The sequence below is a fragment of the Eleutherodactylus coqui genome, chromosome 1, assembly GCF_035609145.1.
Source record: "Eleutherodactylus coqui strain aEleCoq1 chromosome 1, aEleCoq1.hap1, whole genome shotgun sequence".
Lineage (NCBI taxonomy): Eukaryota > Metazoa > Chordata > Amphibia > Anura > Eleutherodactylidae > Eleutherodactylus > Eleutherodactylus coqui.
This window is the reverse complement of record NC_089837.1, coordinates 150,241,021-150,263,383: the sequence shown is the minus strand read 5'-3', so window position 1 is coordinate 150,263,383 and position 22,363 is coordinate 150,241,021. Positions and strand designations below refer to the sequence as shown.

The 22,363-nt window shown below is 43.7% G+C and overlaps 1 protein-coding gene across 3 annotated transcripts in view; it reads right to left on the bottom strand.

Annotated features, from left to right (window-relative positions):
• The window catches only part of ACAP2 (ArfGAP with coiled-coil, ankyrin repeat and PH domains 2), a 92,108-nt gene that overhangs the window by 6,176 nt on the left and 63,569 nt on the right, over positions 1 to 22,363 (bottom strand). For 2 of the 3 annotated variants that reach the window (XM_066601688.1, XM_066601695.1), the window contains 5 exons: positions 11,571 to 11,663; positions 10,595 to 10,803; positions 10,275 to 10,384; positions 8,446 to 8,556; positions 7,023 to 7,084 (listed from right to left, as the gene is read on the bottom strand). In XM_066601688.1, coding sequence (XP_066457785.1) covers positions 7,023 to 7,084; positions 8,446 to 8,556; positions 10,275 to 10,384; positions 10,595 to 10,803; positions 11,571 to 11,663 — 585 coding nt within the window. The remainder of the gene's footprint in view (positions 1 to 7,022; positions 7,085 to 8,445; positions 8,557 to 10,274; positions 10,385 to 10,594; positions 10,804 to 11,570; positions 11,664 to 22,363) is intronic. The other variant, XM_066601698.1, reaches the window with a different exon arrangement.

Here is a 22,363-nt window from a genome sequence, read left to right as displayed (position 1 = left end):
GTGTAGCAGGCTGGAGGTTGTCACAAGCAGACAGGGAAGAAAATGCCAGCACAGGTTTCAGTGCCCTTGAGATCAATGGGAAAGCCACGCTACTACAGCACTTCCTAGTTTTTTGCTGGTCAGGACGTTGCATTCAGTCCTGACTAGGAGAGGAGCAGTAGGTGCCGTAGCAGGTCAACTCTCCCATTGATTTCAATGGGACTGATGCCTGCACCTGCACGTCCTCCCCTGTCCACTGGTGACAACATCCGGTCCGCTGCACTGAACAGTGGGCCAAAAGATCAGCTGATGGACGGGGGGCCAGAGCGGCAGACCACTTTCCAGAGAATAGATCAGAGGAAAAAAAAAGGTACTTTAGGGTGGCTTTTGAAAGTAAGCCGCTGTGTGTATATGTGTATATAAATATAGATAGAAGCACTATTTATTGCAATTAGATAACTTTTATATGGGAGTTTCACCATTTTTTCCCTCCACATTCTCCTTTTTTTTTCCTGAGCTGGTGGATGATAACTAGCTACCAAGTCGTCTACTATACACAGCGAAAAGGAGATCCTGCTCCCCTATCTCTCTGCAGCACACCCCCAGAAGCAGCAGTTTGGAGGACATTATACAGTGGCATTAATCCAGCATTGGATAAAATTTAAAGAAAAGCACATACAAAAAAAAAAGAAAAAGATCCTTGAGCAGCAGGTCTCATCTTGCAACTCCTTCTTCCTCCCCCATAGACTTCTACAGCATATGGTCTGATCCCCTAGCGAGATGATCAGTTTTGAGATGGTTTCAGCACAATTTTTTTTTTTTTTTTTTTTTTAGAGTAAAGGATAAGAGCACAAGGCAGGAGGACGAAAAGGAGCAGCAAAAGTGGTCTATATGTGAAGACAGACATTTTTATCTATTAACCCTTTCCAATCCAATTTGTATCCTGGTTTTCCTAGGGGGCTTACTCTTTTTCTGTTATACAACGGCGCTATATGCTGGCTAAAGTCAGTACTGCATGAGGTGACATGTTGGATAGGCTCTGACAGCATAGAGGCTGGCAACATACAGTAAGAGAACCCTGACGGATGTCTTCCAACATCAGAGCTATACAGCCTTAAATCATAATGTCTTTAGACATCAGACAGTGGATTGGAAAGGGTTAACATAAATGACCAAGTTTCTTATATACTGTAAGCTGGTACTATTAATTTATGCAAAGTGCGTTGAAAGAGCTAAATAAATAATAAACTAAACTGACATGTAACATTCTTAATTTGTTCATTGTGGCAGTCCAACTACTAAATAGCTGGAACTGGCTAAGCAGTCCAATTGGCAGTCACCTTGGAGAACTCAATCAGGAAGAGGTTTTGCCTTGTGAATTTTTAAACCAGAATCCTGTGAGGGACCGAATTACTTTATGCACCAACCACCTTACCCTGGTGATGGCGATCTTGTGAGCCCATTTATTTCCATAGATGAGAACAATTCTGGACTGTATGTATTATTAAAATAACTATTAAATTCTACTATAATTATTTTTTCAGCAGCCTAATGGAATTAATATAGTTTATAAAGCTGCAAATGGGAGAAACTGCAGACCAGACATCAGTCGCTTCCGGGCTCTAACGCTACATCTGACTCCACCAACTAACTACCACTGATATCACCGATGGCAAGCATTATTACGTCGCTGGTTTACATGAATTACATAAAATTTCCACTATTAAAACTAAAAAATATTGTGCAATTAAACATCCCTGTAGCTAATGGGCCATAAGAAAACTCACGTGCAACGGGTTAGGAAGTGACTAATTCTTACTAATAAGATTAGTAGTTGGCAAAGATTAAACCATTTTTTGTTCCTTCTCCTAACACACTTTATTGTGCATACACTAAATTTGGCACTGGTCTCATGACAGTTCTGTTGAGCAAATATTTGCATTCTCCATGAGATAACAAGGTTATCACACCTTTTCTTAAAACTCTGCACTGTGATGTTCCTTTGGGAAATACGTGTGATGAAAATGTAACATGACTACATACACTCTGTAACAAAAAAAAAATCAAGCACCTAGAAGAAGTTGTCGGAATCAAATGAAATTGTGTGTGCGAAATTGTAACATTTATATAAGTGATTACAATATCAGAGGAAAAGGATAATTTATTGCAGAAAATTGAACATTTGAAGGGAGGCTCTAGTACCCTGTTGTACCGTCTCTAGCTTGGATGTAAGATGTGATACCGGTGGGCATGGAGGCTCTAGTACCCTGTTGTACAGCCTCTAGCTTGGATACAAGATGCGGTATGGGCGGGCATGGAGGCTCTAGTACCCCGTTGTATCGCCTCTAGCTTGGATACAAGATGCGGTATGGGCGGGCATGGAGGCTCTAGTACCCCGTTGTATCGCCTCTAGCTTGGATACAAGATGTGATACGGGCGGACATGGAAGCTCTAATACTCTGTTGTACCGCCTCGAGCTTGGATACAAGATGCTATATGGACAAGCATGTAGGCATACAGGTTCTATATGATAACCTGCAGCACATCGGTCCACATTTGCTGTAACTAAGCCTCTACATTGTGCAAACTCATAGGCTGTCAAAGTTGGTGTTCCAGATGGCCCCATGCATGTTCTATTGACGATACATTTGGCGACCGGGCAGCCATGGAAGTGTGACAATGTTGTGGGGACATTCCTGTGACTCTCTTGTGTGTTCGGCCAGGCATTATCCTGCTGGAAAATGCCTCTTGGAAGCCGCCATGAGAGGAACACATGTGGTTGCGGGATGTCCTGAACATATCGCTGGGCTGTCATTGTCCCTCATACCACTACTAAGGGTGACCGATTGTCATATACAATGGTCCACCCCAGACCATCACACAAGCAGCGGGGGCAGTTTGCCGCTCATTGATCATCTTCTCACTATCAAGACGCTTTCTCTAATATCTAATTTGTGTCTCCTCCCTTTCAGTTTCATCCCATTGCTTCTAGTCTTTCCTTGTGTAAATGAGAATAGGGCTGATCCCGCTGCACTGTGACAGCCCTTCAGACATTTGTAGACAGCTCATTTGTAGGGTTCATCCATATATTCAGCTTGTCTGCTTATAGGCAGCCTTTAATGAATTACTACAATTATATCATTTTTTTGTTCTGTCCTTGTATTTTTACCCAGTTTCTACAGAACTCCCATGCTCTGAAGCTTGAATCTCTATGGAGATGTATGCCTTCCCAACATACAACACAATACCTCCTCATCTTTTATTAGGCCTGTTTCTTATAAATAAGTTGTATCCTTTAAGCCTTGTATTCCAATCTTGTGTATCATCCCACCAAGTTTCCGTGATGCAGGTGACATCATATTTCCCTTCCTGTGTTAGGAGCTCAAATTCTTTTGTTTCCCATGCTCTATGCATTTGTGTACAGACATTTTAGTTTGTGATCGGTGTCTCTTGCTCCTCTACTTTACTTCAGAATTTTTTGATTTTTTTAAACTTTAATGAATTTCATTCATTAGCTGTATATTTTTGTTTTACCTTCCCTTATTGTTGTAGTTTAAAGCAAGGCACCTGCCAAATATATGCTTTCCTGTCTTAGTAAGGTGCAACTAGTCTAGCAATGAGTCCTCTCAAACTGTTCACTGGGTGAAATCTCTTCGATTGTATTGTAGAGGCATGTGTAGTGGGCAACAAGACCCACACAAGCAAAAAAGAGGTCACTACACACAAGGAGCCTCTGAGAGCCTTTTCATAGGCCAAGGGTGGAAATACTTTTAGCGCCTCAGATGGCAAGACCGTTCATCTAATCACATCACAGCTATAATCATTTGTATATCTGCCTGAGATGTAACTGCATGTTGAGTTTTGAAGCAAAACGACAACTCCTTCTAGACACTTGGTTTTTTTTAATCTTGTAAGCCATTTGAAATAGCCAGGAACATTTATTGCAGGGGAATGGTCTAGAGGGAAGCATCATCCTTTGGAGAGTACTAGTGACACCTAAACCTAGGTTCTGCAAGCTTCAAATAAAAGACAGAGGCAGTAGCCTCGTGTGGTGCAGAGTGTAAGCTCTCGCCTACGACCTGAAGGTTGCAAGTTCGATCTCGTATGATTCAAGTAGCCGGCTCAAGGTTGACTCAGCCTTCCATCCTTCCGAGGTCGGTAAAATGAGAACCCAGCTTGGTGGGGGGTAATAAGTAATAATTACCTGAAAGCGCTGCGTAATAAGTTGGCGCTATACAAAAACCAAGATTTATTTACTAGTGACACCTAAACCTATGTTCTGCAAGCTTCAAATAAAAGGAACATCTGTCTAGCCAAACATTGCCTTAGCAAGGTGAATACAGGAGAATGGACTATTGAATATTCATGGTATTTAACCCCTTACCTCACTATCCAATCTTAAACCAGGGATTTACCCAACAAACTAATGGGCAGTTCTGAAACCTGAGTCAAGGCCTGGAACTATAAAATGTGCTGGTCAATAGAAATACATTCATATTTTGAGAGGCCAGCCAACACTGACATGTGCTCTATTGTTCACCTCACTTCTGTTTTAGAATTGTTTTGCTTATATTTTTATGTCATTTTATCTTAAAACGTTACTAAGCTTTGTCCTTATGGTTCTGAACCTATAGACTTTGTGCCTCTTAACCCTTTAACTACTGGAAAACAGTAGTTGTGTCTGTATGTGTAGGTCTGTCTTATGGCTTTACCATAAGTTGTGGCAGGGAGTAATTGGGAGTGCATGGCCTGTGTTAGATTAACCCCTTGCAGTTACAACCATATGACATGCTGAGAAAGTGTGTATTTATGGAAAAAACAACAACTCAGAATTACTACTTTCCTATGTCAAAAGAGTGTGTCCATTCACAGACTGATCTAGTCAGTACTAGCTGGATAGTCCCAGACTGCAGGGATAAGGGGAATGCTAATACCTAGTTGTCAGTTGCTTCATAAATTTATAGGACGAACAACCGGAGAATGTCAGAATGTAGCAGAGAAAAGGTGCTCCAAAATTGTTGTTCCATGGGGACTGCAATTATTTCCTAAAACAGATCTGCCAGGAGAGCGGATCGATCCTCTTTAGTGGTTGCTTACCACTTTTTCATAGTACATCCTTGCAATTTATGTACAGCCATTTATAGTACTCTACAGTTGTACACAAATTACAAAAATACACCCTTAAGCTTATATTAATACATACAAGGAGAAGTCAGTTGAATAAAACTAAACCTGCATTGATTTAGATTTGAACTTGCAATTTCTAGGCTTACCCAAGTACTGTGTATCCCTTTTAAGGTTTATTTACACGAGCGTACATAAGCCGCCGTTTTCACGGTCGGCTGATATACGCTACCATCTGATGCATTGGATTCCAATGCATCAAATCAAACAGGTGTATTGCCGCAGCATAAAAGCACCCGGACGGCCAATATAGCGCCATGCAGCAAAGATACTCCTGGAACTATCTTTCTGCCCGGTATAAGTCGGCCGCTGCATAGACTCCTATGGGAGCTAATGACAGCAGCTGGAGAAGGGAGGGAGTTTAGCAGTCAAGTTTAGCAGCGTGACTGCTAAACTCCCTCCCTCTTCTCTCCGGCTGTTTGCGATGGAGGATACGGAACTAAGCTCTGCCTCGTCCCATTGCTGGCTACGGGGAGGGGGCTGCAGCTTGGCTCCGCCCCATCTCACCCCCTCTCATTGCTGGCTGCGAACAAGGGGTGGGGACGGGGTGGAAGCTTTGCTCCGCCCCCATCCTGCCCCCTCCCATTGCAAACAGCCAGAGGGGAGGAGAGAGGTGGTGAGCCGGCGGGGGGGAGGGAAGGGAGAAACAGCTTAGCAGAGCTAAGCTGTCTCTCCCTGCTCAACGGCATTGTGGCCTTGGCGTATATGTCTAGGGCCTGGGCCCCCTGAACGGCGGGTGCACGTAAAAACGCCTACGGACGCGTGAAAGAGCCCTTATACAGATGTAATCTACTAAAATATACCTTTGTAAATACACCTCTTTACTTAGATTGCAGTGGTTTAGAGCTATAGTCTATATTGTAGCCAAGAGATGGTGTCAGAACTGTGCTGCATATGCTACTAGAACCCCCCCCCCCCCCCGACAATCCCAATAGCATAGCAAGATCCCTATGAACACAATGACGACTCCTGCACTACTTTTAGTTAGTTTCAACTACATAAAAATACTGTAGAAAGCAGTGTTCCCTAACTCCAGTCCTCAGGGACCGCCAACAGGTCATGTTTTCAGGATTTTCTCAGTGTTGCACAGGTGATGTAATTATCATCGGTGCCTCAGACCTTGTCACAGGTGTTCTTACTATAGGATATCCTTAAAAAACATTACCTATTGGTCCCTGAGGACTGGAGTTGGGGACCCCTGCTGTAGAGGGCATAGTACAAAGTCTACACTTCACAGAATGCAAATCATGTAAACTCTATACTGCGGGATGTAATTTTAGCAGACCACAGACCTCTAAATGCAGAGGAGTGTTGGCTACAATACATCCTGCAGCTCACTATCAGTTTATATGAAGTAAACCAATATATTTGTAAAGTTCATAAAACTTTGTGAACTATATCGAGCACATAGCAGGGTTTGCATGTGAATAGGCACCAAGTGTCATCACTTTTTCAAAAGTGAGATGCTTTAAGTTCATATTGCCCATTTTCCTTTGTGATATACCAGTCCACAATCTGTATAGTCTATTACATTCATCACATAAAAAACTACCTAGGGAAGACAGGCAAGCAAAATATTGCAGCATTTGGAGTTATATACACATGATTGGCACTTTCCAAATAATTCTTATACCGACTAAGAAGAAAATAAGACAACAAATTCAGTCCAAATGGAAAAACGCCTTCTCTTCCTAAGAACAGCCAGAGTACGGTGTGCATATAATGAGTGCCACATTAAGTAGATGAGTTGCTGTTCCTCTTCCTCCCTAAAGACTCAGAATCACCTAGCTGTAAGCTAATGAACTCTTGCATGCACTTCCTATATTGCATTTCTGTATGGCTGTTAGTGGAATATTGACCTGGTTGTCCGTAAAGACCTTCTGATTCCCGCATCTCTTCATTCATACGTGCCAAGCGCAATCTATAGAGAAAACAGAACAGGTAAAAACTTAATTTAATACTTAAGCGTGAGCTGCAAGCTGCCAGCGTGATTTACAGCAAAACATCCTGGCTGTGTGAGCATTTTTAGTCTTATTCAGCATAAGAATTTTTCCAAAAATAGTTAACTGTGATAAAATATTCAATCATTTCTTCTTTTTGGGAATTTTCCTCATTTTCGTGAAGTTTGGAGCCTCCAGCACAGATCAGACACAAAATCCAAGACAGATTAGCACAGCATGCTTTACTATTTTGCCCTGCAAAATAATGTAATCCTGAAGGACCCCATTATAGTTAATGTGGTCCATCGGGCATCGTTTGTGTCCATCAATTGACAGATCTATCCCCAAGCTAGGGGTCCAGTTGCTGTTCTTCTGATGTAACAGGAAAACAGAATGCCCTGACCGGTGTGAACAAAGCCTTAAATGGAATGCAAAATGTCCTTATTTTTCATCTTCCTCTGATATAACAGAACAGATATAATCAGATCAATACTTTAACTATATTTTCAAGGAAACCGTTAAATAGTGAGTACACTTTAAGACAACTTGTGCTTTTGTGATAACAAGCAAAAATGCAAATCATTTTACCCAAAATGACACTTTTGTGTTAAAAAAAGCACTTTAAAAAGCACTAGTCACTAGGGGTCTCCCTCCCTTCTAATTTACTGGCCACTGCCTGTTGTAATATGACTAGAGATGAGCGAGCCTTCTCGGCCACGCCCCTTTTTCGCCCGAGCGCAGCGATTTTCGAGTACTTCCGTACTCGGGTGAAAAGATTCGGGGGGCACCGTGGGGGAGTGGAGGGGGGGGGGAGGGAGAGAGGGCTCCCCCCCGTTTCCCGCTGCCACCCCTCGCTCCGCCACGCCTCCCCCCGTCCCCCGAATCTTTTCACCCGAGTACTTCCTTGTACTCGAAAATCGCGGTGCTCGATCGAGTAATTAACGAATATACTCGTTTCGAGTAATCTCTAAATATGACATATGTCTCTAGTAACAGAAAGAGCAAGATAAATAACAGGAAGTGGAGGATGGTGGTGATTCATGCTACCGATAGAAGTCTATAGAGAGGAGGAGGGAGCGAGACAGCAGTTCAAAGATGCTGCTGTTAGAGCTAAGTGAAAATTAGAGATACACACTGTAAAGGGCAAAACCGAAAAAATGCTGTATACAAGTCATATGATGGCCAGAAATAGTGTTACTCCTCACGTACACATAGCAGCTTATTCTGAAAAGTCTACTAAAAATGAGGGTGCCCTTTAAAATGGCTCTGTCAACCCCTTTAAATAGGACATACAATATAGTGACTTCTAAAATAAGAATCTGCTATTGGACAAGCTACGTACAGTGTTACTATGTCAGCATTAGCAGCTTCCACAGCAATGCTTAATGGATCTTTTCCATCCTCGTCGGTAGCATGTTGATTGGCCCCACGCTTCAAGAATAAACAGACTTGTCTGGGAGACAAAAGATGGAGGAAAAAACATTTACAATATTAGTCCAGAATGAACACAATTCTAATCACAATAGTCTATTCAGCCTACATACAACGTTCTTAACCTTCCCTCGGAGTTTGCTGTGTACATGTTGCACATGGAAGAATATAAGGATTATTGTGTGGCAGCAGTTGCATTCAATTACAGTTACAAAAGGAAAAGAGAAAGAAGTACCAGCAAAAAGTCTGGCCAAAGAGGGTTTGTGTAATATATATCTGTCATTTTCTGTGGACATTCAGGCATCTGAAAGCCTTGGTCTTAACCCTTTCCAATCCACTGTCTGACGTCTTAAGACCTTCTGATTGAAGGCTGTACAGCTTCCGAAGTCGGAAGACGTCCAGTAGGGTATTCTTACTGTATATTACTGGCAACAATGTTGTGGGAGGCCTCTCCAGCATGTCCAATACCGCAGTACTGGCTCTAGCTAGCAGGTGGCGCCATTGTATAATGGCAGAGAGCCCCCTAGGAACCCCTGAATCCAAAATTGGATTGCAAAGGGTTAAAAAGGATAAGAAAAATTAGAAGGCCTCTTCTGCGTTTTACCCTTAAAAGAGTAATAGCCCTGTACGCTCGTCCGTCCACAAAACAAACTACCAAACTCAGAGAACCACACAATTCCTATTCTGAGGGGGACAAGACAGGGTTGCCCGCTGTCCCCAGCCCTATTCGCATTGGTGATGGAGCCTCTGGCTTGTCTAATTAGACAAAACCTGAATATAGCAGGTCTTAGTTGTGGGGATAGAGAATATAAGAGGAGTCTGTTTGCAGACGATATCTTGCTCTCCCTCACTAGGCCCCTGACCTCCCTACCCAACCTGTTTGAAACCCTTGATTCCTTTGCAGAGGTGTTAGGGCTAACGGTCAATATGGACAAAACAGAGGCACTTTATATCAATGTCCCTGGCCCAATGAAAAAGCTTATAGACCTCAATTTTGGGTTTCACGCCCCCCCCCCCCATCCCCCACACTATCCTGCTCTGACCTCCCTGAATAGATGGAATTACCCCCCATTATTCAAAGCCATTAAGGCAGATTTGAGAAGATGGGACCAGCCCACCCTGCCCTGGATTGGACGCATGAATGCAATTAAAATAAAGATACTACCAAGTCTTCTTTATCAATTTCGCTGCCTTCCTGTTAACATCCCTACGGCTGAATTGAAAGATATTAAGTTATGTTCCGAAAAATTTTTATTCTGGAATCCCCCTGCGCGGGGTGTATTTTTTGCAAATATACTTCTATATTCTGATGAAAATAAATAAAATCATTTGAATCTAAAAGAGTATTGGCCCATTTACATGGGACGGCAGTCTGGTCAACGAAAGCAGGAGCGCCGACGTCGCCACTAAAGTAGTTACACTGAACGACAAGTCCACAGTCCAGCGATTGCTTTTATACTGACTGAAAGTCAGCGATGAAAACTTGTGAGCGAATTTTGAGCGATAATCGTCCCGTGTAAATGGCTCATAAATGTACTATAACCATGAGATTACATCCAAAATGTAAACTGAAGCTCTAGTAGACTGTTTGTGGGTGTAGTGAGCAAAAGCACATTCCGAGATTCCCTGAAGCCTTGTAGGTTACCCAACTGTCCCCAGTAGAAAAAGGGTTGATTGATAATTATAATAGGTAATTTTCATCAAAAAAGATGCAAAACATTCAACATGGCAGATGCTTACCCTGTGTGACCCAGCACAGTCGCATGATGTAACGGTCCCCTCCCTTTCATGTCACGATGGTTAACATTGGCCCCATTTTGGAGTAGAAATTCACAGGCCACTAATGACCCCTGAGAAGAACAGATTTTATGAGGAAGTAAAAAAAAAAAAAAAATTAAACACTTTGTAATCGATATAAAATACTCGTGTACATAATCGAAAAACAGGAAAGGATAGATAGAGCAAGCATTACTACCAGCGCCATGTTGCCAGTGCAGAGTATTGTAATTCCATTCCAACATCTATAGCTTAGTATAACAAATAATAAAGCATATCCATACCCCAAACACTGCCTGTATCAGAGGTGTAGCATTGTTTTCTTTCGGGTTAACCCAGTTGACTTCTGCTCCTTGAGCCAACGCCTCAGCCATTGCTGGAAGGTTTTGCTGAAAAGCCGCCTGGTACAGCTGAAGTCCTGGGATAAGCTTTCTAGTGCTTGTGGAGTCGTGAAACACTGCAGAATCCCTCTTTTCAAGTTTCTTTTCCATCTCTGGAATAAGAAAATAAAATGAAGGTAGAACTTTATTTTTAGGAACTAAATCCAGTATCAATACTGCATTTACAAAAAAAGGACTCAGTCTGATCTAAAATGTAATATTAATTTAAATTTAGAATTAGAGTAGCAGTATCCATGGAAAATGTATTAACCTAAAAACTAAACTTTCGATCACACATTGACCAACAGGGGTCGCACTGAGTGGGGTTGAGAACCATATCCATATGAAAACACATAAAAATTAACACTTATAAATATTTACTATTTTAATTAGGTAAAGAAAACTATAATATGTACCGTATATGGAAATATATGGAATTCACATTTACCAACATGATACAATCTGCAAAGTCACAAGCCTAGGAACCATCCCCTAATTGATATGCAACCAGCTTTTCATTCCAACTAGTACTGGTACTAATGAGCCTTTTACACGGGACGATTATTGCTTATATTCCCGTGCTCCTGCGGGTATTTGAGTGATAATCGTCCCGTATAAATGCATGCAGCGACTGAACAACTAAGGAAGAATTGTTCAGTGTAGCCAGCTGTCGGTCACTGCTGAACGACTGTCTGCTTATAGTGAATGGAGGCGGGTGGGGGGAGAACGCTACCCAGCTGCCCCACCTCTGAGCGATGCCAGTGATACTCGCTCCTATGCAACAGCCTTACTGGCATCGTCTGCCTCCCAGCTCGTCCCGTGTGAACACTAACGAAGTAACAGTATATGCAAACCATTAGAGGACTGGAATGCCACTAACCTGCATCGTACAAACTGTTGGCTGACCCAGCAGATGCTAGGAGTTCCCGGCTACCGTCTGCACTGTACTGTATTCCACTGTCATTGCTCCTCACTAATAAAATAGCAAATGATATGGGTTGGAATTAACCCTTTAGTGACCAGCCTATTTTGTGCCTAAGAGTCAAACAATTTTCATTGTCGCATTGTAAAAGCCTAAACTTGCTGGCATAGTCATATGAGAACTTGATTTTTGGGGGGACAAGTTGTATTTTTTAATGGCACAACTCTGGGGTACATATAATGTGTTGGAACTTTTATGACATCTTTTGGGGGGGGCATATGGGAAAAGCTTGCAGAAACTCCACCATGGTTTTGGGGCTTTGTTTTTACAGCGCTCACTATTTGGTCAAAATAACACTATAACTTTATTATCTGGCTCAGCACAATTACTGTGAGGTTTTTATTTTTTTTTATTACTTCAGCACAAAAAAAACCCAAAACACATCTTTGAAGAAAAACAATTGAAATTGCATCGCCGCATTCTAAGATTGATAGCATTTTTAATTTTTGGACGACAGAGCTATGCAAGGCCTTCTCTTTTGCAGGAAGAGTTGTAGTCTTCATTGGTTCTTTTTTATGTACATATGAATTTTAAACTGCTTTTTATTACATTTTTCGGGGGAAAACGAAAGAAAAATAGCAATTCTGGCATTACTTTTCTTTTAAATTATTTTTCCAGCGTTCACCACGTGTGATAATCTTTTCAATGTTTGGGTTGTTGTGAATGTGGCCGCACCTATTATAGGTTAGTTTTATTTATTTTTATTTCAGCCATTTAAAACTGGTTTTTAAAAAGGGAAAAAAATATTTTTACTGGGATTTTAATTTCTTTAAATTGAACTTTTGTGGTGCCATTTTAGGTCCCTGAAGTGGACTTGAAGATGTGTTTGTTCAGTTGCTAAGATAGTACACTGCATTTCTTATGTAATGCAATCTACTAAGCTTATAACTAAGCCCATTAGGACTCTGTGGGAGGGGGGCCTAATAGGTTGAGTTACATGGCAGACATGGAGGCTTTTGTCAGGCTTTCGGCTGTCATGGGAACCCATTGGTAACTACTGGGTGCTGATGGGTGACAGAACTTTTCCCCTTGTCATCGGTTTACATGCTGCAATTACTATGGATTGTGGCATACAAGGGGTTTCTCAGTCCTCGGCTGTTCGAGCAGGAGCCTGGCTATCATTAGCCAGACAAGTCTTAAAAAAAAAAGTATGTGCGGGTTAAAGGCCCATTAGTGACTGCTGTAAAAACGTGTGTTGGTGGTCACTAAGTGGTTAAGGCTTCGTGATGCATCACAGAAACGCTAAAAAACAACAACTATATTAACTTCCTGTACTGATTTTATGGTACTGCACAAAACCTGACTTTAGTATGGCTCCATGTGCACATCTACATGAGGAATTTAGTTTTTCTGTTCAGGATAAAGGAATTTAAGCCATCCTGCATCCATCACACGACAGACCCCTTTTTAGCTTTTAATGGAGTCTGTTGGGTTTCTCATAATGCTTATAAATATACCGGACTGCGCTACTTTTACTGGCAGACATGATGGTATCTGAAGCCGAAAGTACTCTCCAATGTAAAACTGAATACATTTTCTATAAGTTCCAAAATATTCTGCCTGAACACCGAAAACTGCAGTTTAATCACAAAATAATGTTTAGTATAGCAATATAAGGGTAAGAAGCTTGCGGCGTTTTGTGAGAATATATCTAGCTAATTTGATGTCATACAAAAAAAGGAAACTGGAGAATCTATATTATCCCTGAGGCTCTGTCACAGAGGCGGCTCAAAATACCAAAAGAAAAAGTGCTGCATACAGTGCTTTTTCTTCTGTCCAAAAGCCAGCCAGCTGGGTGGAAGGCGGACGGATGCCATTATAGTCCACACGGAGCATGAAAACGTAATCTCCATCACAGATGTGAAGCCACCCTAAGGGCTTATGTCCTTGAGCGTTTTTTACAGCGTATTCCGAATGCATTGCACAGATGCGTGATACGCAGTGAATGGAGGCAATGAAAGTCGATTCCCCAGGCTCCCTTTCCCAAGCACAATCAATCAATCCCACGGCCCCAGGCACAATCCACCAACCACATCCCCCAGGCCCCCTTCCTCCCCCAGAACCAACCACATCCCCCAGGCCCCCTTCCTCCCCCGGCACAATCCACATCCCCCAGGCGCCCTTCCTCCCCCGGCACCAACCACATCCCCCAGGCGCCCTTCCTCCCCCGGCACAATCCACATCCCCCAGGCGCCCTTCCTCCCCCGGCACCAACCACATCCCCCAGGCGCCCTTCCTCCCCCGGCACCAACCACATCCCCCAGGCGCCCTTCCTCCCCCGGCACCAACCACATCCCCCAGGCGCCCTTCCTCCCCCGGCACCAACCACATCCCCCAGGCGCCCTTCCTCCCCCGGCACCAACCACATCCCCCAGGCGCCCTTCCTCCCCCGGCACCAACCACATCCCCCAGGCGCCCTTCCTCCCCCGGCACCAACCACATCCCCCAGGCGCCCTTCCTCCCCCGGCACCAACCACATCCCCCAGGCGCCCTACCTCCCCCGGCACCAACCACATCCCCCGGCCCCCTACCTCCCCCGGCACCAACCACATCCCCCAGGCCCCCTTCCTCCCCCGGCACAAATCACATCCCCCAGGCCCCCTTCCTCCCCCGGCACAAATCACATCCCCCAGGCCCCCTTCCTCCCCCGGCATAATCCACATCCCCCAGGCCCCCTTCCTCCCCCGGCACAAATCACATCCCCCAGGCCCCCTTCCTCCCCCGGCATAATCCACATCCCCCAGGCCCCCTTCCTCCCCCGACACAAATCACATCCCCCAGGCCCCCTCCCTCCCCCGACACAAATCACATCCCCCAGGCCCCCTCCCTCCCCCGACACAAATCACATCCCCCAGGCCCCCTTCCTCCCCCGACACAAATCACATCCCCCAGGCCCCCTTCCTCCCCCGGCATAATCCACACCCCCCAGGCCCCCTTCCTCCCCCGGCATAATCAAATCCCTCAGGCCCCCTTCCTCCTCCGACACAAATCACATCCCCCAGGCCCCCTTCCTCCCCCGGCATAATCCACATCCCCCAGGCCCCCTTCCTCCCCCGGTATAATCCACACCCCCCAGGCCCCCTTCCTCCCCCGGCATAATCAAATCCCTCAGGCACCCCCCTACCCCCGGCATAATCAAATCCCTCAGGCACCCCCCTACCCCCGGCATAATCAAATCCCTTAGGCACCCCCCTACCCCCGGCATAATCAAATCCCTCAGGCACCCCCCTACCCCCGGCATAATCAAATCCCTCAGGCACCCCCCTACCCCCGGCATAATCAAATCCCTCAGGCACCCCCCTACCCCCGGCATAATCAAATCCCTCAGGCACCCCCCTACCCCCGGCATAATCAAATCCCTCAGGCACCCCCCTACCCCCGGCATAATCAAATCCCTCAGGCACCCCCCTACCCCCGGCATAATCAAATCCCTCAGGCACCCCCCTACCCCCGGCATAATCAAATCCCTCAGGCACCCCCCTACCCCCGGCATAATCAAATCCCTCAGGCACCCCCCTACCCCCGGCATAATCAAATCCCTCAGGCACCCCCCTACCCCCGGCATAATCAAATCCCTCAGGCACCCTACCCCCGGCATAATCAAATCCCTCAGGCACCGTACCCCCGGCATAATCAAATCCCTCAGGCACCGTACCCCCGGCATAATCAAATCCCTCAGGCACCCTACCCCCGGCATAATCAATCACATCCCTCAGGCACCCTACCCCCGGCATAATCAATCACATCCCTCAGGCACCCTACCCCCGGCATAATCAAATCCCTCAGGCACCCTACCCCCGGCATAATCAAATCCCTCAGGCACCCTACCCCCGGCATAATCAAATCCCTCAGGCACCCTACCCCCGGCATAATCAATCACATCCCCCAGGACCCCTTTTTCAGGTTCAATTAAGCACAACACAGATATTCCCCTCACCATCATGCAGTGGAGCAAAGTGTGGAGCGCTTACAACAACAATAGTAGTCATATCAGCCCTTTCCACAAGAAATAAACAGGAGCTGAACTCAGCAGTGGCACATATTACATGAGTATTACATACTTATAGGCGGCCACTGTTAACAGAAACAGGACAGAAGAAACCTGGCAGCCATGAATCTCCAGAGTGTGCGTGAAAACATCTTCTGTGCACTGGATTGAGAGTTGGTTCTCATTCACACAGGCATACTGAGCAATTCGGTCCATGAATACGCAGTGTATTCACTAGCGTTATAACTTCTGGAGTCCTAGTTGGCTTTCAGAAACACGGGAATCCATCATGGTGTAGATTCCACTAGGTGTTGAAATCTTTCTGTAGGAACACTGGCCCATGCAAACAGAATTAGATGGCAATATTAACATGCTCTGAAGAAGCCGGTCTACCTCCTCCCAGAGATTTGCATATACTTAAGTGTATGATCCTTTTAGCATGGGGCACTGTTCTGCTGAAAATCTCCTTCTGCCATTAGGTAAATCACTTCCACGAAAGGGCTGAAATTGGTTGGTACAAATGCTTTACGTAAGCCCTACTGTTCAAACGTCCATCCACAGGGATCAGAGGACCCAGGGTGTGCCAAGGAAACATTCCCCACACCATAACCCCACCATCATCTGCTCGAGAGAGTTCACCAATTTATGGTGCTTGTGCTAAATTCTATCCATATTAGCCTGGTACAAAATAAATCTGGATTCATGTGACCAAGCAAGGCTTTCCCACTGCTCAGTAATCCAATGTTTGCGCTCTTTTGCTCACTGCTTCTCTGTTTTTTTAGATAGCAAATGTCAGGTTAAATAGTTTGCCTGCTGTTATAGCCCATCTGTACTAGGGAATGGCAAGCTGTGTATTTGGACACAATAGTTGGGCACCAGTATTGTATTCAGCTAAAATCTGAGTGACTGTGCAGTGCCTAGTCATCGCTCCTTTCGTCATGTTGTTTACAACCACAGGATCCTATCACTGAATGTTTTTTTAGGGTGGTCCAAAAACAATTTGAGTTTCAACTACAAAGCAAGACACCCTCTATTTTTTTTGCTTTTAACAAACCTTTATGTGGGGCAGTTTCAGGTTCTTATGGCTACGACGAGGTTGGGCTCAAAGACCATGAATTTTCAGACTTTTTACTAATGACGAAGATGAAGAACAACTGTTGTTTCAAGTCGTGGAAGCAAATCACAAGGCTGTTCCAACACAGATTCCACTGCTGACACGTAGGTGTCGTAATTTTGACTATTTTCATATATTTGGGTGTATTTTTGTATAAACAGCACAAATGTGTAGACTGTCGGGACAAATGTCATTGTCAATACTTAATGTTTTAAAGTATAGTGGTTCCATTGCAAAAGCAAATTGTTATTATTGTTGTAGCTTGTGGAATTAGAAGTCTTGCACGGAAGCTCCATTTCTCATAATATACATTAGTTTTGAGCACCATCTTGCAGTTGGAATTTAACTCCTTCCCTGTACAGGCCGTACATTTATGTCCCACGGGGTCGGGGTATGTATGAAGGGAGATTGCGGGCGAGACTTGACAAAGACCACCACTCTTGGAGGTCGAAACGTTGTCTGATTTTATGGGCACAATAAAGAAGAACTTTTGCACTCCATGATGTGAGTTGAATACTACTACAAAGTCACTCCCCGGGTTGCTGCTTCTACCAGCATTTGGACTAACTTAGTAGGTTTTAGTATTTGGTCATATAGAATTTAGTAAAAAAAAAATTTTTTTTTAAATCTAAAGTTAGACTTTGTTTTAGTTTTTTTAAATTTTATTTTCATTCTATTATATGTATATGATCTTGCCAAAGCTGCTGATCTGTGAACAGCAGTTCAGAGATACAATTTACAGCAGCCACATGGACTATAGTAAACAGACTGGGGGATCACGGACTTCTATCGGAGACAATTCTACACATTCTCTGTGACCTTAAAGAGGTCATTGTGCAGGGCAGGAGGTGAATTGTGACCTACTGTAAATGGTGAATCCTGTGTTATCTGACCTTTGCTTTTAAAGCAGATGTGGTGTGGGCCATTTACACTGGACAATTATCGCTCAAAATGTGTTCAAATTAAATAGAGCAATAATCGTTTACTATTTGTTATTGACGGCTTTCAGTCAGCATAAAACCCATCACTGGATCGCGGGCTTGTTGTTCAGTGTAGCACTGAGTGAGAAGCCCGCGATCCAGCAGTGAAGTCTGCCTGTCTAAACACTCTGCACGAGTGCTAACAACCATAACGGTATAATCAGACCTTGTGCAGTTGTTTAGATGATTGTTGCCCCGTGTAAAAGGGACCTTACCTTCCATTTGTGATCCTGCCTTTGATAAGGAAATGACTGATAAAATGTGACCTCTACAGAATAAGAGGAGTCAGCCTATTTTTAGACTCAAAGGGATGAGTGAAAACTGCAATTTTTCAGTTGTTTCTTTTTTTTTTCTCTTTTGCTTTTTTTTTTTGACATGGCAAATCATAAGCCAACATCACAGGAAAAAAAAAGTGTGTTGAGCATGAAAGAAAAAATCTTGAGGACACAAGAGGGAAAAAATTCAGTGGTGGCCAGGGCAACTGAAACCATTTAGAATCTCTAATGTAGAACACAGATTTTCAAATCTTTTATATTTATATGCCATGCATATTAGCCTTCGTTTTTTTGAGAGGACAACCCCTCTGTGTAAGATTCTTTCACCGCTATTTTGGAAGCTTTTACTGTATATACGTAATACTTTTTGGTAGAATGATAAATTGTGTTCCAACAAATCCTGATGAAACCCTGCTAACTGAAAAGAAAACATAACACGCACTATAAAGAAACTCTATAAGAGCCCATTCACACCGGGCTTTCAGTCACAGCTCCATTTTTGCAGCAGAAAAATGAAATCAAAATGGAAATAAATGCTTCAATTTTTCCCCACGGATTTCAAAAAAAACAAAACAGAATACTTTCATTGTACTTCCCTTCCATTAGTTTTCCGTTTTAACAAAACAAAGAGCACAGTCCGCAGCGCTATTTGTTCTATTGAAAAAAAATGTATATCTACCAGTACGGAAGCAAACAAAGCTTTCTGAGTATTTGAAATCCCATTGAAATCACTTATTTTATTTTTCTGCTCCAAAAGCAGAACAGAGAAACTGAATTGTGACTGAAAGCCCTAATGCAGGTGTGAATGGACCCTTAAAAGGCAGCTATGGTTACTGTGCCATTATGTAATTCAAGTAAATGGTAATATACTGACCATTGTATTCCACTTTATAGGTCTTTCCAATTAGACCATGCTGAGGGGAGCAAGGCTTACATGCGCTGCAGGGTCACTTCATTATAAGTGTAGTACTTGTACGCTAACATTTTCAATATGATGAAAAGTTAGGCGATTTAGAGGAATTATAGTACGTTTATAGAAAAGGGAAGATAGATATAAACATTTACAATAAGCAGCAAATGAAATCAACTAGACAGAACCTAAAACAGCCAAGACTACACACTGTATAAGAAAGGTTACTTACTACTACGAAGCTTTGAGGAAGTATCAAAGTAGGAGAAGAGTGAGTCTAGCTCATCAGGACAGAAGAGAGACTCCCGCCTTGCTTCGTCACTGCTAACAGCAACCGCTGGCGACATGCAGGTTAGCAAAGCATAAAGCGGGCAGTAAGAGGAAAGAGGGTCAAGTAAACCAGAAAGCTATCTGGCAAAAGAGAGACTGTCAGTATTAATTATCAAATATTACTGTATACGCAATTCTTCCAGATTTTTTGATAAGCAAAATAATGCCAACTAGTCTTCCAAAAAGAGTGGCACTAATGCCTATTTAAGTCTGAAACACCCCAAAATTAGAATGCATCATCAAATATTCCATGCAGAATTTTCAATCAGCAGCCATGAGAGAAAAATGATCTAGTCATGTTTGTACAGCAATAACTAGATGACTAACAAGTGTCCACTTGTCAATGACTGGAAAATGTTCTATGAAAATGCAAACTGTAGCAGTGCTTAAATACACATTTATTCAAGCTGTCAACTACTACAGATCAAGCCTCAATTACATCACATTAGTTGGCCTACAAGGCTGCCTGGTCTTCCATAGATCTCTCCTGCAGCAATGGTGCCCAAAAACATACCACTAAAGATGAGCGAGCATACTCGCTAAGGACAATTGCTCGATCGAGCATTGTCCTTAGCGAGTAACTACCCGCTTGGAAGAAAAGGTTCGGCTGCCGGTGCGGGTGACAGGTGAGTTGCGGCCATAAGCAAGGGGGAGAGAGGAAGAGAGAGATCTCCCCTCCGTTCCCCCCGCCCGCCGCCGGATCTTTGCTCCCGAGCGGGCAGGTACTCGCTAAGGGCAATGCTCGATCGAGTAATTGTCCTTAGCAAGTATGCTCGCTCATCTCTACATACCACTGCTCCAGCCAATCACTGACTGTACTGGCTCACTGCTTTGGCAGCTAATTTGCTACAAGGGTCACATGACCCTGTGTCGGGATGCCATCACTGCAGCAGGAAGTAAGAGAGCTGCAGGGGACTGGGCAGCATCAGTAAGGAAGCAGTGGGGGAGAATACCTTTTTTATGTTTGTATAGCATACTGAGCCATTTTATTTAGCTGGGCAACCTCTTTAAAGGGGTTGTTTCATAAAAAAACGATTGCTGTGGGTCTCGTTTCAGAAACCGCCAACAGGCGTCTGTTACATAAAGACATGGATAGGCGCTGCTCTGTCAGATTTAGAGAGGCTTCTTCGCTAGTGGACCTCCACTCTGGCTAACAGAGGGGGGAATTCTGAGAGTAGACTTCACACCTACGAGGACTATGTGCCAGTTTGTGTGTTTGGGTGCAGGTTACATAGTTTGATTGTGCCTCAATGAAATGAAAAGGGCTGCTAAATTTTTATACATGAACAGTCATCCAATGCTGTGTTACTACAGTCATGCCTGTCCCCTGGCATCATTTTAGCACTGGTACTAGTACACCTAGAGAAAAGCACCCAAATCATACCATCTCCCAGGAATAATCTCTATGCAAAATTGTACCCATCATAGCGCCCATTATTTTTCCCTAAACACACATCTACTAAATCGACCACAGGAAGAAATGGGGACTTGGCAAGAACCATTCAAAAGTGACCACCAAATTGGCTGCACATTCTGCAATTACTTTTGCAATAATTGCTGCAACTAAATTGACAAGAAAAACGATAACGCTATATGTAAAACTAACAATTAGTAAGCTTTCAGTGCCGCATTCTTGCTCGTTACTAATGCATTTCCTCTTTTAAGTGGAAGTTCTTTTTAAAAGTCTCTTTTTGTGCTTTTAGATTATATCAAAGCTTTACTCTTAAAGGGGGTATTCTGGGACAACTTTACTTTTTTCTATTGATGACCAAAAAGTCATTAATAGATGATCATCAGGGACCCACCACTTGAATCAATGACGATCAACTGATTCCTGGGGCTGCTGTCACCGTGGTAAGCGCAGGAGCCAGAAAGTGCTGACCAGAATGCAGTGGCCAGGGTTGGTACTACAGCACAGCTCCCATTGAATTCAATGGTAGCTGCGCCTGCAATACTATCTGGCTGCTGCGCAACGGCCAACGCTGACCACTGTGACAGCGGCCCCAGGAATCAGCTGACATTTGTTGCAGTTTTCACTTCTCAGTTTGTATTTACTGTGTAGAAATAACTCTGTTTCCATCAGGAAACCATGAACTTGTGGCCTGTGTAAAAACCCATGGCAGCTCTGATACAAGAATGCATGTACATTAACCCTTTCCAATCCACTGTGACGTCTGAAGACATTCTGATTGAAGCCTGTACAGCTCCGATGTCAGAAGACGTCCTGCAGGGTATTCTTACTGTATATTACTGGACGCTTTGTTGTCAGGGGCCTCCCCAGCATGTCACATATTGCAGTACTGGCTCAAGCCAGCAGATGACGCCATTGTAAAATTGGATTGCAAAGGGTTAACACATGAACATCCAAGCAATCTGAGTAGTGTATAAATACAGGACATATTGGATATGCATAGTTAAAAGCTGCAAGTGGCATGATAAGGACTTTCAAACTTTTAGAAATAACTGGTAATCACCCTACATTAATCTACTTGGCCATAGCAGATTCATGCCATGCATATTAACCTTTTCCAACCAACTGTCTGACGTCTTCCTACATTCTGATTGAAGCTTGTACAGCTCCAATGTCAGAAGACGTCCGACGGGGTATTCTTACCGTCTATTGCCAGCCATTCCACTGTCGGAGCGCCTCTGGCGCACACACACTGGCTTTAGCCAGCAGATGGCACTGTTGTAGAACATCAAAAAGAGAAAGCCTTTAAGGAAACCCAAAATTGGATTGAAAAGGGTTAAAAAAAAGCCCCCCCCCCCCCCAAAAAAAACAAACTAATAATGAATTAAAAGGGGAGGGGGGAAGCTGTATGAGAGCAGTATAACACTCTGGTGGGCAAGTGTTACCTCGCACATACGTTTTTTGTTAGTTTTTTTTTGTTTTTGTTTTTTTTTTTGGGGGGGGGGGGGTGTTAAATTGTTTATTCACCGTGTATTTCAGCGCTTGAGAAAGATATATTCGCTCAGAGCTGAAACACACTGTATGTCTATTAATAAAGGCACTCTAAATACGGTCTCTGAAGGCTTTTATTCCCAAGGGCTCTAAAAGGCAATTCTCCAGCTAAATAGTAGTTAGCGTTTTTCT